This window comes from Parasteatoda tepidariorum, chromosome 6 (genome assembly GCF_043381705.1).
Source record: "Parasteatoda tepidariorum isolate YZ-2023 chromosome 6, CAS_Ptep_4.0, whole genome shotgun sequence".
Lineage (NCBI taxonomy): Eukaryota > Metazoa > Arthropoda > Arachnida > Araneae > Theridiidae > Parasteatoda > Parasteatoda tepidariorum.
Window position 1 is genome coordinate 84,787,590 of NC_092209.1, and position 16,824 is coordinate 84,804,413.

Consider the following 16,824-nt stretch of genomic DNA (forward strand, 5'->3'; position numbering starts at 1 on the left):
AACTGCATTATTTTCCAGTTATGATTGACATTACATGAACTTGAAATGTTGTGTATTATGTTTATTCATAATTTTGGATAGTAATAAGTATTTTATTCATCATAGATAGTTAAAAGATTTTTTAATTAATTTAAAAAGGGAGTTCTAAATAAAAATAAACTGAACATTTTAGAACAACAAAAAAAGACTTATTAAAAAAAAAGGCTAATTAAAAAAAAGGCTTCATTGTGTATTCGTAATTCTTATTTAAATATTCAAGCAAGCAATAATCAGTGCAAAAATGCTATTTCAATAAAGATTTTTTAGCAAACATGGTTAAATTAGTCATAGTTTAAAAGACATTGTGGTAAAGTAAACAAAAATATCACAAAATGCTCATTTTTCATTCAAAGTTCATTTTTTTAACCAAAATATTGATTAGTTGCTCTTGTATGTAATGAGCTATGTGGTGATCATATTCTGAATCTAATTACCTGCACTGAATCTTCGTCCTTTCCAAGATCTGAACTTGCTAAAAGGGGTTTTCTCTCTCGAATCCAAGATTCAGCTTCAGCTGCTTCTGAATAAAACTGAAAGAAGAAGTTTTAAGTTAATATAGTTAGTAAAAATTATTATCCACAACACTAATTGTCATATTTATTAGTGCAAACAATCATATAATATATGGAAATTACACAATAAAGCACAAACACATATTTAGATTTCAAACAAACTAAAAATATTTCAAAAATTTAAAACGTTAGTCGATTTTGCAAGTGAACGACACAATACCATAGGATTCAATAAAAAAATTAAGTTATAAGGTTCAAATTAAAAGATTACTGAGATGAATATTATAGCCAACCACAACATGGTAAGGCTGTTTATTAATCGAGATAAAATAAAATAATTGTTACAAAACATTCAGCCAGATCTTATGATATGATTGCTACAAAAGAAATTTACATGAACATTAAAAGGGAGCCGGAGTAGCCTGGTTGGTAGGGCGGTGGACTTGTGCTCATCAGAACGAGAGTTCGAATCTATCCTGCCAAGAATCCCTGTATAAAATGGCAACTGGTGCACATTACATCTTTTGGGGTCATTAAGTCCTTCAAGTTCCCATAGCAAATCAATACCTCTGGGGTTCTGATCCAGGAGTTCCCTTGTCCTTTGGATTGGATTCAAAATTACAAAGTTGAACATCGGTAGTCGTTAACTGAAATTTGGGTCGATGTCTAACGATGGTTATAAAATAAAATAAACATAAAAGAGAGCTGTGGTTGCTTAGGGTACAGAGCATTTGCCTCGCAATTAGTTAACCCAGGTTCGAATCAAAGCGGTGGCTGGTCGATACCAGTTTTGCATCTGATTTGCATCAAATACAGAGCCAATGTAAAATATGCTCATGGTAGAAACCAGCTGCCATAAGGCTAACTATGAGATGTTTTCATAATTTTCCCCTCGTACTAACGTAAATGCAGATGAGTTCCATTAAAAAGAACTCCACAAAAGCTAGTATGTCTCAATGCTAATGAAAATTACAAGAACGGAGTTGAACATTGCTAGAATTAAACTCAGAATTGAATCGGTTGTTCAATGCCAGTTATAAAATTTAACATTAAAGGATTAAAAATTATGGTAAGGCTTACTGTCTGAGATTCCACAGCATCTAGAAGTCTTAACTTTCTTATGCTAGATAAATCTTTCAATTGTTGAAGGGAAGATTGTAATTGGTTCAGCTTAGCCTCCACACTGGTCGATGCAAAATGTCCGATGCGTATCATCTGCTTGCCTTTGCTTATCACTGTGCTTATCAGAGGTTCATGGGCCTGAATTTCAGCTTCCAGTGCCTATAATAGGAAGCATAAGAAGCTTTTAATATATAATATGCATAAGAAACTTTACCTATGATATATGCATAAGAAACGCTTACCGTATATTCCGGCGTATAATGCGGACTTTTAATACAAAAAATAACATTGGAATCTACGGGTGCGCGGTATACGCCGAATATAAAAAATTATAGATTAAAAAAATTCAAATATAGAAAAATACTTTTATTTTAAAAAATTATGAATGCTTAAAGTTTTATAATTTTTGTCAAAGAGAATTAATTTTATTTTTTAAACATTAGATTTTGTCATTTACCAAATGATTAAATTTCAGGAAAAATATTTAAATTTTTTGTTTTGGTTAAATTTTTCATTCAAGTGCTTACAGGTAAAAAGTAGACCTAATAAAAACAAATGAAAACATCGTGTACATACAATAGAACACAAAAATCATAGTCAAATAACATACCCTTATCTATATACTTCATTTATTTTCGTTATTACATAAATAGTTCATTATATTCGTCTTCCGCTATCAATTACAATTATTAAAATTTTTTTGTATTATAATTACAATTTTTTTTTTGTATTATCTGTAAGGTGGGACCTAAACATGTCCCACTCTAAAAGGCTTTGTGGTTTTCTAACGCAACCAGGACGGACAATTATACCCACAATTTAACACCATTTTTGTCCATCCAGAATCACATTATTGCTCTTTCAATTCTACCCTCACATACATGTCAAATTCAGTTCTTTTATTTTCGTAAAAGATAGGGAAAAATACTTTTTATTTACGATCTTGAAAGACGAGATATTGCGCATGTACCATCCAAATTTTCATGCGCTTTATACGAAGAGTATATTTTAAAATTTAAAAAAAGTAATTAGAAATTACGGGTGCGCGTTATACGCCGGAATATACGGTATATTAAATTTACAATTACAGAAAACATAATTGAGAATAAGAAATTATTTTTCAAAATTATACAGAAAAAAAATGGATTAAGAAAACTGTGTGCATGTACACATAATGTGAGATAGAAAATTATCAGAAAATAAACTATTTTACATAAAATATAAAAGAAAAAATATTAAAATATAAAAGTTTCACTACACTATAATATTATGGCAAATAACTAAAAAAAAGATACTGAAGCAAGTTTTGTGTCCCAATTTTGAAAATTATAGAACAATTTTTTTCAGTTATAGAATTCTAAAGAATCAACCTTCCCTATAAATACAGTATACAAAGACAATTGTTAACATATTAATCAATAAAATACTACTTAATTTTGAAACTATTTAAAAAGAGGAATGAAATTTTTCTTCTTTGTTTTATCAGTAATAATTTTAAATCAGCTAAATTTGCAGTCTTGGAGCTTATCTAATCTGGTTATTTGTTTTTTGTGTACGGACATTAGCTAAAAACGAAAAATATAAGCTGGGTTACGATTTTTTTAAAAATGAAAACTAAGAACTGCCATAAACGTTGAAAATGGTTACTGGGGAAACACATTTCTTTATTAACGAATTTGGTTATTTTATTTTGATTGGAAAAGTGCATACTAATGTACTTTTTTTTATAAATGTATCTCCTTTTCAAAATTTTCCCCTTGAATTATTTATTTATTTTTCAAAAAAAATTACTAATGCTTTTGTATTGACGTTTTACTTTAAATAATTTCACAAAGGTAATAGAAATATTAAATAATTAATGGGTGATTATTAAATAAATTTAAAGGTTTCAAAATCATTCAGGTCAAACAAAAGTCCTAACTATCAGAAACTCTTCCGTGGAACTCTAAGGTTCCGTATAACACCATTTGGGAACCATTTTGTAAAGAAATATGAATAACTTAAGAAAATTGCAAAAAAATATATTACTTTATCTTTTAAAATAATAATGGTAAAATAAACAATAAAAATTCTATAACGTTTTAATATTAAAATGTTATATTTACATTTATCTATAAATTTGCAGATTTTAAATTTACTTTAACAAATATAACATAATTTTTTTAACTGATACAAAGTAAAAAAAAAAAAAATGCGTTGTCTGATTAGAGAATCGTTTCATTAAAAATAACTACCTGGTGTTTCTTTTGTAGATTTTGTACAGTGACAAGATTATTGCCCAGATCTGCTGATGCAGCAAGTGGTTCTTTTTCACAAATCCATGAGAGTTCATCTTCCACATCACGATTGAATTGGTGAAGAAGTAGAGAATCTTCCAAGTTTTCTCTTCTAATTTGTACGGGATCATGCAAGGACTGATACCTAACAAATAAAATTTGTAATTATTGATGTTTAAAAAATATATCTATAAACACTTTTCAAAAAAATGATAAAAAAAAGTTAAAAATAGATAAATGCAAAACATGAAAAGAATAATTAGTGTAAATTGAAGATTTTGCGGTTTCGTAGAAAGTCATGATATAAGAACATCCCATCTGATAAAGTATTCAGTGAGTATTCAGGGATAAGTTTGGTAAAAAACCAAACGAGCTGAAAATAGAATGAAATGTTATGTAGAGAACACATTTTTGATAAAAATAACGGAAATTTATGCACGGAAAAAAGAGTATGTAGGAAGAATATTAACAAGAATGTATCCGCAGAATATTATCAATGTTGTAATGAAATATATTGATGCATTTTTTTCCCCTATAAATTGTGAGAATATATATCTAAGTGTGCGATTCCTAAATTGCAGTAATATGAATCCCGATGTGAGGTTTTTAAAATATGCGAATATGAATGGGCAATGTGCAATTTTAAATCTCATGATAACAAAACAAGGTGTGTAATTTTTAAACTGCATTAATAAGTATAGCTATGCATACTTTTAAATAACGTGAATTCGAACCACAAAGTGTGAACGATGAGGAATATTTTTTTTAAACGTTGCGTGAATACGAATCTTGATGTGAGATTTTTTAAATCACACCAATCCTAGTGAATACCAATCGCAATGAGTACTTTTAAATTGCGTGAATATGAATGACGATGAGTTGTGCGAATAATCTTAAATCACGTTAACGTAGAAGAAAAAGGAGTCTTTCTTTTTTTTTTGGGGGGGGGGGGCATAGAACTTGCAAAAGCAGAGCTTTCTTTGAAAAATGGATAAATTTCTTCTATTAAATTGAAGGGGAAGAAACTAAATTTCTGCTAAAAATGGAAAAAACTCATCCATGAATATTTTTTCTGTTGATAGAAGGGTTTGAAAATGTAATTAGAGGAAACAATGAAACAACAGTAGAATGGATGTAGGGCAAGCTGAAAGTGAATTTTCCCTTCAAATCATATGTGTCAAAATTTTATGAATAGCTTGCAAAGCTGCTGCTATGTGAAAACAAAATGTTTGTGTTGCTCTGCATACTCATATAAACATAGAAGCAAAATTTATATAAAAAATCCAAAATTTTTTTAATTTAAATTTTTTTTATTTATTTTTTTAGTTTCTTTCATTTCACCTCAAATAATATTAAATTAAGCTGAAAAAATAATTAAGTAAGAGAAAATTATTAAACAGTAAATAAAAATATGTAATAAATTATTTTATGAAATAAATGTACCTGTTTACAGTGGTCAAAGCCTTTTCTTCAATTTCCTCCTTCAGAAAATGATTGCTATTCTGAAAGCTGATGTTCAAATCTTTTATTTGTTCAATATTTTCAGCGTGGTTATTTATATCTGTTTCCAAATGCTAGAAAAATTCATTTAATTTCTCAGTCATTCATTAGCTTAAGCTAGAATTTTTAACATAGTTAATGAAGAAAAAAAAACTAAGAAAAATAGAGAAGTAAAGAGTTTAAACACAATTTCACTTTATATAGCAGTATTCTAAGCCTTTAGTATATCATTTTGATTAATAGTCAAAATATTCTTATGAAAAAAAATTTTTTTCTTCTTCAAGTGAAAGTGTACATCTTAGATTTTTTTCATTTAAAAAATGGTCTATATACAAAAGAAATGCAGATAAGGCACAAAAAATGAAAGTTTTAGAATTTTTTATAATTCAAATTTTTAAAAAACTAACATTGTTAAGTTATGAATACAAATTATAATACAAATTACTGTTAAAAAAGCCATTTTTCCTTACACTTTGAGTTATTTTTTCTTCTTCTTTTTTTAAAATAGAATTTTTTGTGGAGACTATTGATTTAAAAAAAAAGCACTTGGGGTAAAAGCAATTTTTTTTCACTAAAAAGTCACTTAGTATCAATAAGCTCCTAAATTAATAAAAATAGAAGCATAATTAAATTAAATTTAAAAAAACCAAAATCTTAATTATAATCAAATTAACAGACATGAGTAAGGGGTCTCTAATTTATTGTTGGCTTGGTTATCTTATTTAATTGCCTTCGGTCAGTCATACCTCATATCTGTTCATATTGCATGCTTGATTTTTGTAAATGAAAGTTCTTTAGAAAGGGAGCGGTTAGAGCAAATACTTTAGTGTCTTGTCTATTTTTTAATTGAAACCAGAATCGTCTGTTAACTTGAAATTAAATAATTAATTTAATTTCTAACTTAAAGTGTAGAAACTTACATGGTGTTTTTTGAGTAGATTTTGCACTGCAGTGAGATCCTTTCCATGATCTTCAGACTGAAGGTGAATTTCAATTTCATCCATCCAAACATCCAACTCATCTAACATTCTATTAAATTGCAAAGCCTGAAAAACAATGAGAAGATATTCACTTTTCTGAAGGAAAAAAAATATTAAGATGAGATCAGTTTTAAAAATAAAATATTTTTTAAAAAAAATTTGAATTGATTCTTTAACTGAAAAATAAAGCTGTAAAATCAGTGTTCTTTTTAGGGGAAATTCGTGCATCGCAAATTTTGCAATTGTCAGAACAGATCCTTCACAATATATTTCATTGCAAAAATGGTCTATTCATAAAATATTTTGTTACAAAATATTTCATTGTTAAAATAGACCCGGCGCAAAAATATTTTATTGTCGAAATGGACCCTGCAGAAAATAACTTATTGTAAAAACGGAACCTGCACAAAATATTTTATTTTAAAAATGAACACTTCACAAAATATTTTATTGTAGAGACGAATCCTTCACAAAAAACTTTACTGAGAAAATATACTCTTCAAATGTATTTTTTTATTTTTAAACTAAACTGATTTACTCCTTCCATCCAAAATTAGGTCGAAAATTTTGTCCCAAATCAATAGCAACATTTCAAGCAGGAGGAGTCACAAATAATTTTCAAAGCAGTCTAGTATATCGACACCAAGTACACTACTAATGAATAACAATTCATCAGCTAAAAGACAGTTTTATGTGATAACTGGCAGAGTTCTTACAAAATCGGGCATGGCATTAAGAGCGTGCAAACACTAGATTTTTTTAAAAATTAATCTGGCACTGATTTAAGGAAGGAATACTTAGTAAATGTTGCTGATTGATAGCATAATGACACTTCTGAAAAATATTCACACAAAATCATAAAATTATCATCATTTGGAGATCGAAATGGGCTGCAGGTGGCGTAGAGTAGAACTCTCTACCTATGGCAACACCTCACCTGCTTTCACCATTAGCGAGTGGAGAGTCATAGAAGAAGGAAGTATGTTTCTGTCTTGATTTTCAAATAGATTAAAAACTTTTAAGTTAGACTACTCTACAGAACTATAAACTACATTGAACATAATTCTAAAAGAAAACATCATGGAATTTTTGAAAAATATCTTTGACAACTAAATATTTAGAAAAGGAAAAATATCGTAGTACATTCCTATACAACTGAGGAGAAGAGGAAAAGGAAGGGGGAGGGTCAGGACATGAAACAGGTCTTCTCCCCAGATGGTGTATTTGAGCGTTATGATCACAAATAATCAGTACAAAAGTATTCAAATGCAGCAATTATTTTGCGAAAGAGACAGTAAACAATTAATAATAATAGAAAAGAAAGTATACCTGATATGCATCTTGCAATCGTTCTTTCTTGAGGGCAGTTTGGTCTAGTAGCTGTCTCCAATGCATTTCCAAGTCTTGTAAAAGGTTCTGTATTTGGAAAGATGCATAATGCCCACCGTTAATCAGTCTTTCCCCCTCTCCAATCACTGCATCCACTCTGGCTTTGTTGGCAGCCAATTCAGCCTCAAACGCAGCCTGTTTTTGAATTTTACTCAGGAGATTGGTTGGATCTCTATAGGATTCATCCGACGCAACCTGGAACTTCTCATTTATCCAGCCAACAACCTAGAAAAAAAAACAAGGTTGCTTTTTTTATACTTAAAATAAACCTTCAATTGCCAAAAATATATTCAAAAACTTTAGAGTAGGAGGTGGAGCCCTGTAGCAGAATCATGGCAGCATTGTTTCAGAACGCTACAGAGTTCCTACAGAGAGATTTTTCCTTTGGTTTTTAATTTTGTTATTCTTTTCTGCAGAAATTTTCGAACAAATTTTTTTTCCTCCGGAATTATATTCAAAACATGCCTTTCTCATGCATCGGAGGGGAAAGAAATGCTTGTGGTTTTCTACTCTCATTTAAGAATAATTAAAAAATAAAGAATAATGAAGTAAAAAAATGGTTTTCTTTTCCGCAGAAACTTTTTCATTTTTTCGCCAGAATTATATTCAAAAGATGCCTCTCTCGCACATTGGAGGGGTAAAAAATACTCGTGATTTTTCCATTCTCATTTGAGAATAATGAAGTTAAAAATTTTGCTTTTCTTTTCCGCATGCATATTTGTTATTATTAAAAGTATCTTGCAGAAAGATATCAATGCTAGAGAGGTTTGACATAGAAATCCCAAAAAAAATTCTGCCACGGGGGGATGGCGTGAAAAAATGAGTTTGATAAATAAGCTATTACATTTCCTAAAACATGTGTATGGACTTAAGATTTTTTTCGGAATTTTGAAGCACCATCTTCATTCCTCCAAAAGACTTTAAACTTTTAAAATTTTAAGAAAAACATAAAATTTTGTGAATTTATCAAATTTTTTAATTTTTTCATATAAAAACAAATTACCTCTCAAAATTTGTATATTAAATGAAATATTACAAGTGAAATTTTTCAGAATTTTCTGCACTTTTTTCATTCCTTGCAATATTCTTGAATTTTGCCATATTCACAACAATTTTCCATATCATAGCAACATAATGCAGTTATATTTTTATAATAAAAATTTAATTGCCCAAAGGAAAACAAGTCATTCTGAGAAGTGCTGCAAACATAGATTTTTAGGCCAGCAGTAGGTTCTTCCTTTCCTCAAAAAAATAAATAACATGAAAATAAAAAATATAAATAAAATTGAACTTTGCTGTAAATATTTAGCTGAGACTAAAATCGTGAAACTATGGAAAACCTGTAGTATTTTGCATCCCTGTTTTCTTAACATATGTTTATATTGATTTAAACAACTCAGTTTAATTTATATTTGAATAATTGGAGATTGAAAGCAAACAAACCTCATAGATATTGCGAAGAAACTTTTGCAACTCTCTGGATTCTTGCAACTTTTTTCTTCGTATCAGAGCACTTTCTTTCAGCTTGTCCAACTTATTGCACACTGCTTGGCACTGACTTTGGATGGCTACGTTGTCATAGTGCTTCGCAGCTATGAGTTCAGTGGAAAATGTTTCTAACTCCTTGATCTTGTTACTTTGGGCACTCATCGTTTTCTCAAAATTGTCATGTTTTTTAACTAGAGCTTCTACGCTGGACATGGAATCCTAATACCAACAAGAAAATCAACGTGAAAACATAATACAAGAAAATAATAATTTTATGTATAACAAATTAACGAAAAGAAAAACGATTATTTGACAAAATCTTAAAAAAGATGATGATTCTAACTTTTTCTTATACTTTATAACATTATCTGGGAGCTAAAATTAAGCCAAAAATCTCATTTGCCATAGAAAACAACTGGTCTGATACTAATAGTAATCTACCAAAAATTTTTGACATTTACATTGAGAATTTAATAAAAATTAAAACATTCTAGTTATTTAGAGACATTAGTTAGATAGAGTTATTTAGAGATATTAGATCCAGTTATTCAGAGAAATTAGATAGTTATATTCGAGTTATTAATTAGTTACAGACTAATTTATGGTGAATGACAAATTTAAAATAGTCTAACAATTATTTTCTTTTTGAAAAAAAATGGTCTGCTTCATTCATATTTTATATCTATAATAAAATTTTACAATCTTTCATGCTTTTGTAATAGAATTGTACCTTAAAAATCACTTTTTAAAATTTACATTAAAAAAATGGCAAAAGGAAAATGGAAACAGTTTAATCAGTAAAGATCCTGCTAGATTCAAATAATAATAAAGCAATCCATTGACATATTTTGTTAGAAATACTTAATATTTTTATTGTTTTATTCAAATTATACCCCTAAATCTTCATTATTTAGAAAAGCTTCTTTTGCTGAAAGCCAAGACTCTGCTGTCTCAATTTGTTCTTTGAAAACCTAGAAGAAATCATACAATTAAATAAAATGGAATCATAATTGGTAAAAAAATTATTGCAATTTAATTAAAAAATAAATTAAAGGATATGTAAAGCTTTTTCTTTTGATGAACATGTAAATGAGGAAATTCGGGAAAATTATTTTCTCTGATAGTTTTTATATGTAACAACGTGGGAATTTGCAATGTGGAAATGCAACTCAGACTGAAACTTTTCCTATCTTTTAGATATACAACAGATAGTTACTCACATACAACTGTAAAACTAAATGAAGCTCAAACAATATTTAATGTAATAAAGTCTAACAGTGGTTTAATTTAAGTCTGATTCAATAATATTAAGAAAAAGATATGGGGGAACAAACAAAAGAAAAAAAGATTACTGACAGGACACAAAACTAACAGCGATCTGAGACCACAACACACACACAATCACATTCTTTGTATTGTAATTTTTTATTTAAAGTCACTTTATTATTATTTAAAAAGAAAAAACTCATAGCAACACGTGAACAGATTAGTGAAATTACGCATGGGCTAGTTAATACCTTTTAATAACATAGTCTTTCATACCAGTGCCTAAATTTTCTTAGTTCATAATAGTGTAACTTCAAATTCATTATCTAAAAATTGGATAAAATGTTAAGGTTAATTAGCACAAAAATCAAAAGCGGCTTAAAACTGAAAACACATTAATTACTTAAGATAATGAAATCACAGAGTGTGTTAAGTCAATTTAATGCAAAAAGGAAATGAAGATGCTAGGATGTTTTCGGATGATGGAACCCACATTTACTCAAAAAAGGTAAGCCATTGTTCAAGAGTAACAGTAAACAGTGTGCATGCAGCATCATTGCATGGGTTGCTATAGCCACCGCTGCTGATGGATATTTCTTAGAATTGTTTTTCTTTTTAATTTTATTATGCATTAAATTGGTAAGTTTATTTTTGAGATATGGGACCAGAGAGATCTTTTAAAATTCTTCAAGTTTAAACAAAAGAAAATTTCATCATTTGAATGATGTTTTTGTTTTTCTTGCTTTAATTAAGAAACAGAAATTCTAACCTACAGTTCAGCCATCAAACATTTAAAATAGAACACACTAAAGAGTGCCCTAAAATTCATGCAAGATTATAAATATGAGTCATTTCTAAAATAAAATATTAATAATTCTACGAAAATTTTCTGAATTAATAAGTATTATTTTTATTCAGCAATCAAATTTTAAGTATATTGTATATGTAATTACTAGTTATCATTTTTTAAAGTTGTAATTTCACTGTAAGTGGAGTACCTGTAAGTCTCTGCATTGGGTGAGCATGTGCTTCCTTTCTTCCCAAATTTGAGTTAGAGTTTTCCTCAGTTCATCTAAATGTTGAAGTTTAGTTTCAACTAAGTCTTTTGATGGGTGTTTTTGTTGAACAAGACGATGCCCAAATTCCTTTAGATTCTTAATAGCTTCCTGGCGACCATTGATTTCAGCCTGAAAGTTGACAGGTTTCATATAAGTAAATAAAATAAACAAATTGCAATGCAATCAAATCCTGTTTTAGCGAATTCCTAGGGAATGAAACAATCGCTACGTAATAACAAAAATTCATTACCCCGATATTACGAATTTCAACATTAACCAAAATTATTTTGTTACATTGGAATTTTTCACATAAAAAATAATAAATATTGCATTTAATTATAGATTTGATCTATTTGTAGTCCAAATGTAGAAAATATCACATCAATATTTTAAAAGATCACAAAAACTATTAAATTAAAAAGAACACTGGTTTTATTATCATTTACCTATCAAAAATTACATATTTCATAATTTTTTTCTGTACAAATGGTTTCAAACCAGTAGAAATTACAAACTTCTCCAAATTATGAACATTTTCAAACAACTAAACTGGAAATCACTCTTTTGAAAAGCCAGGCATATTTTTACTTCATCAGACATGAATGGGTCGGGGTTTAGTCTTTTCAGGACGGTCCCTTTCATAACTGAAACTTTTTATTTCACGAGAGAAAATGAGAATTGTTACTTATTTACATCGTCATTAAATCGGATTACCAATTTCGTAATATCGGTATTGTTAATTCGTTGTTTCTATGGAGATTTATTTGGGGATTCGGAAAATATTCGTTACATTGAAATTTTCGCAAATTTGAATTAGTCTAAAACTGGATTTGACTGTAATAGTCTTTGATAAGTTTAAAAGGAAATATTACTTTTCGCTCTTGGTGAAGTTGTAACATACTCTGAGCTTCAGAATTATTTGTGGCTAACTCATCAGAATTCATTCGGTTAGTGATATCATTCACCCAAGATTCCTGCAATGATAATAGATTATAATAACATATTAGAATGATTAAGCAATATTAACTTATCAAAACAAGAAAAATAGTCATGGAAAGTCAAAACAGTTCAGTTAACCTCTTAACGATCGGTTAATTTTTAAGAAAACGGTCATAAAAGTGCCTATTTTTTTATCCCTGAAAATTGATTAGTGTTGACATCTAGTTTAAAATTAACTATCTACAATTACCTTAAAAATATCCTGGTACTGCCATCTGGTGTGTACAGTGAGAAATAAAATATTTTTCAGGCAAAAGAATAGCCCGGAAATAAAACTTCAGCCCGGAAATATCACGGGAGCGAGAAATAGAGGGCGAAACCTCACTCCGTCATTTTCACAGGAGCAAGAAGGAAGGGGTTAAAATGCATTCAATGTCAGTTTTTTAAAAAAAACATGTTAATAGTGTTCAACTTAATTTTCTCTGAATTATATAAACAAAATACAAAACTCCTTATTTACTTGTTTAAAGCAAATAAACTAATTAAATGAATTAAGAATATAAGTTAAATAAATATTTGTTTAATGAAATCAATATTAATTATTATCTTTTGTTTATTTAATTATTTCAAATCACCAAACAATTTTTTAAATAAAGCAAGGGTTTAAATAAAATGTATACTTATTCACAGATATCATTATTAATAATTATTATCATTTATTAATTTAATTATTTCACATAAATTAATACTTTAAATAAATCAAAGATTAAAATGAAACACATACTAGTTCACTGAAATCAGCCAAAAATTTGTGCAAAGTGTAAGCAGATGATAGTGTCTGTTTCCTAGGGGGGAAAAAAGAAAAGAATAATTATTTTCTTTATATTTTACATACAGAATACTTTTTCCCTTAAAGTTAGTTATAAATATAAACATTTGTTTGAGTCAAGGCAACTCAACAATCTACGTTTCGGAAATCTTTAAGTTTGAGAAGTCAATATCTGACGATTGTCCAAGATTGGCTATCCTGATATTGCACCTTAATGTTACTTTAAGAGATCACCATACCACAGGAGAAACTTTTCGTCACTAATTTTCTTTCACCTTCATTACAAATTTTTTAAAAAAGAAAGAAAATGTGAGTTCAGGCAAACCAAGAGTAAGCCATTAAGTTTTTGTTGCTGAAAAAAAATTCAAAATATAAAAATGCAAACAAATTATTGGAAGAGGACTTCTCCATAGCGTAATACTAAATTATTGTCTCATAATTTATTTTCATTTTGATATTTTAAAAATTTCTTTTCAGTATTTTACACTTCATGACTTACTCTATTTTTGTTTGAACTCACTTTTTCCATACTTTCAATTTTAAATTAGTTATAGAGGTACAAAAAAAAATTGCAATGAAAAGTTTTCCCTGGTATGGCGTCCTTTTAACAAGCACACTCATTTCATTAACCCCACAGAGGTCACGTTTAAGACGGCTACCATAGACAGGCATCAAATCTGGGATGGCAACTTTGCATTCACTCATATTGAACATTGCACTAGCTAGCATGATGCAAGATAAGTTACATAAAAAGACTTAAATGAAACAATAAAACAAAGACAATAACTACAATAAATATTAACTTGTATTTCAGACTAACTACAGATTACTTATTAAGAATTAGGCACAATACATTAAAAAAAGGTTTAAAATTTCAATTAATTAATTACATTAGTTTTTTGTCCATAACCTAAATTTCACCTAATACAGTTAGAAAGAATAATAGCTTCATTAGAACAAAGGTTCAATAAAAAAATCACAAAATATCATTTTCAAAATCATAACTATTAGTTATAAATAACAAAATGTTATTTAAAATATTAGCTAAAAGAACAGAATAATTTAAATTTTAACAGCAATTTCAAATCAGATCCATCAGACTGTCATAAATGATTGTTGAGTTGAGTTTAATCTTTAAAATAATTGGTTTGATCTCCAAAAGAATAGTTTTAAAATGCTGAGATTAAATCATAGTTTTCTATAGATTGAGATCAATGATTAAGCAAATTAAATTTCACAACGAAAGTTAGATTTACATTTTGATTCAACTCAAAGAGCAATTAAACTATAATCAAGAAAAAAAATTATCTATCGATTGATTAAATAAGATCATAATACAAATTAGATCTTTAAGGTATCAATTTCAGGCAATAAAACTATTGCACATTGGTCAATTTAAATAAGATCATAAACAAAAATTACATCTTTAATCAATTTCAGGCATTAAAACTATCGCATATTACCTATTCAGACAGAGAGTGGTCAATTTAAATAAGATCATTAACAAAAATTAGATCTTTAAGGAATCAATTTCAGACAATAAAATTATCACATATTACCTGTTAAGGCAGAGATTGGTCAATTTTCTCCAATTCTCTTGTACTTCAGACAGCTTCTGCCTTGTCTGTGGAGATACATCTGGATTCTTCTGAGTTAATCGGCGAGCATCACCATCATGTTCCTGTAGTAATATTTAAAGTTTCATTTAAAAATATGCAATTCATTAGGCAAAAATATTTCATTAGAAAGATTTTATATTTCGTTTAAATTTGAACCCAGTAGCAGGATTCACAGAGTGAACCTGCAAATCTTTCTTTCATAAATCTAAATTTACCTGCGATTCTAACACTGTCAGAGATTATAGTTCTGAAAGTTCAGTTGAATTTAACATACATCTAGCAAAATTTGCAACTATAAATTCCCATAGCTGCCAACATGCATATGAAAAAGTAAATTTTACGAAATAATATGAATTTTATGATAATTGTTGCATAATGTTCGAAATGTTTTACACATAGGGAATTTTATAGTCATCAAAATAGAAAAACTTAAATATTTTCCAGTTCTGATTGATATTAAATATGCCTGAAATGTTATGTATTATGTTTACTCATAAATTTTGAATAGTAATAGTAATTTATTTCATCAAAAACAGTTAAAAGAATTTTTAATTAATTTCAAAATAGAATTCTGAATAAAAATAAACTGAACATTTTAGAACAAAAAAAGTTTTAAACTGATTTCTAAAAATGAGGATCGATTCATTATATATTAGTAATACCTACCTAAATATTCAAGTAAGCACGAATCTGTGCAAAAAATTTATTTAAATAGGAATGTTTCCTTTACAAAACATACTCAATTTTAGGGAATTTGTTCAAATGTACAAAAACCAGAATTAAACATGTAGAAACTGGCAAAATCCAGTAGTCTACTGGAGTTGATAGCTATGAATTCTCTGTGCATCAAAACTTTATGTTGTTAAAATTTAAATTGAATTTTAAACTATGAAACTAATAAAAAATGGGAATAAATCCTTATATATTTGAGTTATGTAACAAAAAAAAGCTGGGTTTTTACAGCTGGGCATTTGAAAAATTCTTAAAATAGCGCTTGATCCTAATCGTACTTTTATTATAATAAAATAAAAATTTTAAAAATTGTGTTTTTGTTGCAAAATAGACTAAAAAAACTAAACAATTTAACAAAAAATGTAAGACACATCACTTCCGAAAGATTTCAGGAAACTTTTTGTTGATGTAAGTTTATTAGGAAAGTTTTTTAATTCTATGTTTTTTAATTTTATACCTAACAAAGCCTTTTATACCTACTTGGAAAACAATTTTTGAAACATTTTATTCTATACTAAAAAGTTTGTAAATTTGTTTATGTAAGAAAGTAGTCAAAATTTCTATTTTAAGATTTCATTCTTACAGACACATAAACAAGAAAATAAACACATGAAACAAAATACATACAAAATACATTATAGGATAAATAAGAAAACATACTTTAAGTTTTGCTTCAATTGCTGTAATGTCTCGCTCAGTAGTTTCTAATTTACGTTGACATGCTTCAACTGACCTTAAGTCTTTTGTTTCCTCTTCAACTGAAAGTGTCAAGGACTACAAAAAAATTATAATAAATGTAATTAAAATTCCAAAAAATAATTCACAAAAATTAATATTCCTCGCAGTTACAAAAATATTAGAATTGATAATATAACTATTAATAAATATTAAGTCTTATAAATATTATAAGGTACTAATTTCTAAAAAGAAACCATTATTATTTAATCTTATAATTAATCAAATACTTATCACCAATAAACATTATCCTAATTAGCTCTTACTCAATGTTAATGGGATGTAATTAAAAATAAGTTCTGTTTAACATCATACAAACCACAAACACAACAAATAAGTT

General features: G+C 28.0%; 1 protein-coding gene across 1 annotated transcript in view; it reads right to left on the reverse strand.

Annotated features, from left to right (window-relative positions):
• The window catches only part of LOC107453528 (spectrin beta chain, non-erythrocytic 5 kst), a 189,975-nt gene that overhangs the window by 18,104 nt on the left and 155,047 nt on the right, over positions 1 to 16,824 (reverse strand). The window contains exons 55-67 of the mRNA XM_071181673.1: positions 16,410 to 16,523; positions 14,958 to 15,079; positions 13,354 to 13,414; positions 12,503 to 12,604; positions 11,571 to 11,759; positions 10,200 to 10,277; positions 9,262 to 9,525; positions 7,759 to 8,043; positions 6,370 to 6,495; positions 5,393 to 5,523; positions 3,908 to 4,094; positions 1,632 to 1,832; positions 474 to 569 (exon numbers count right to left, since the gene is read on the reverse strand). Coding sequence (XP_071037774.1) covers positions 474 to 569; positions 1,632 to 1,832; positions 3,908 to 4,094; positions 5,393 to 5,523; positions 6,370 to 6,495; positions 7,759 to 8,043; positions 9,262 to 9,525; positions 10,200 to 10,277; positions 11,571 to 11,759; positions 12,503 to 12,604; positions 13,354 to 13,414; positions 14,958 to 15,079; positions 16,410 to 16,523 — 1,956 coding nt within the window. The remainder of the gene's footprint in view (positions 1 to 473; positions 570 to 1,631; positions 1,833 to 3,907; positions 4,095 to 5,392; positions 5,524 to 6,369; positions 6,496 to 7,758; positions 8,044 to 9,261; positions 9,526 to 10,199; positions 10,278 to 11,570; positions 11,760 to 12,502; positions 12,605 to 13,353; positions 13,415 to 14,957; positions 15,080 to 16,409; positions 16,524 to 16,824) is intronic.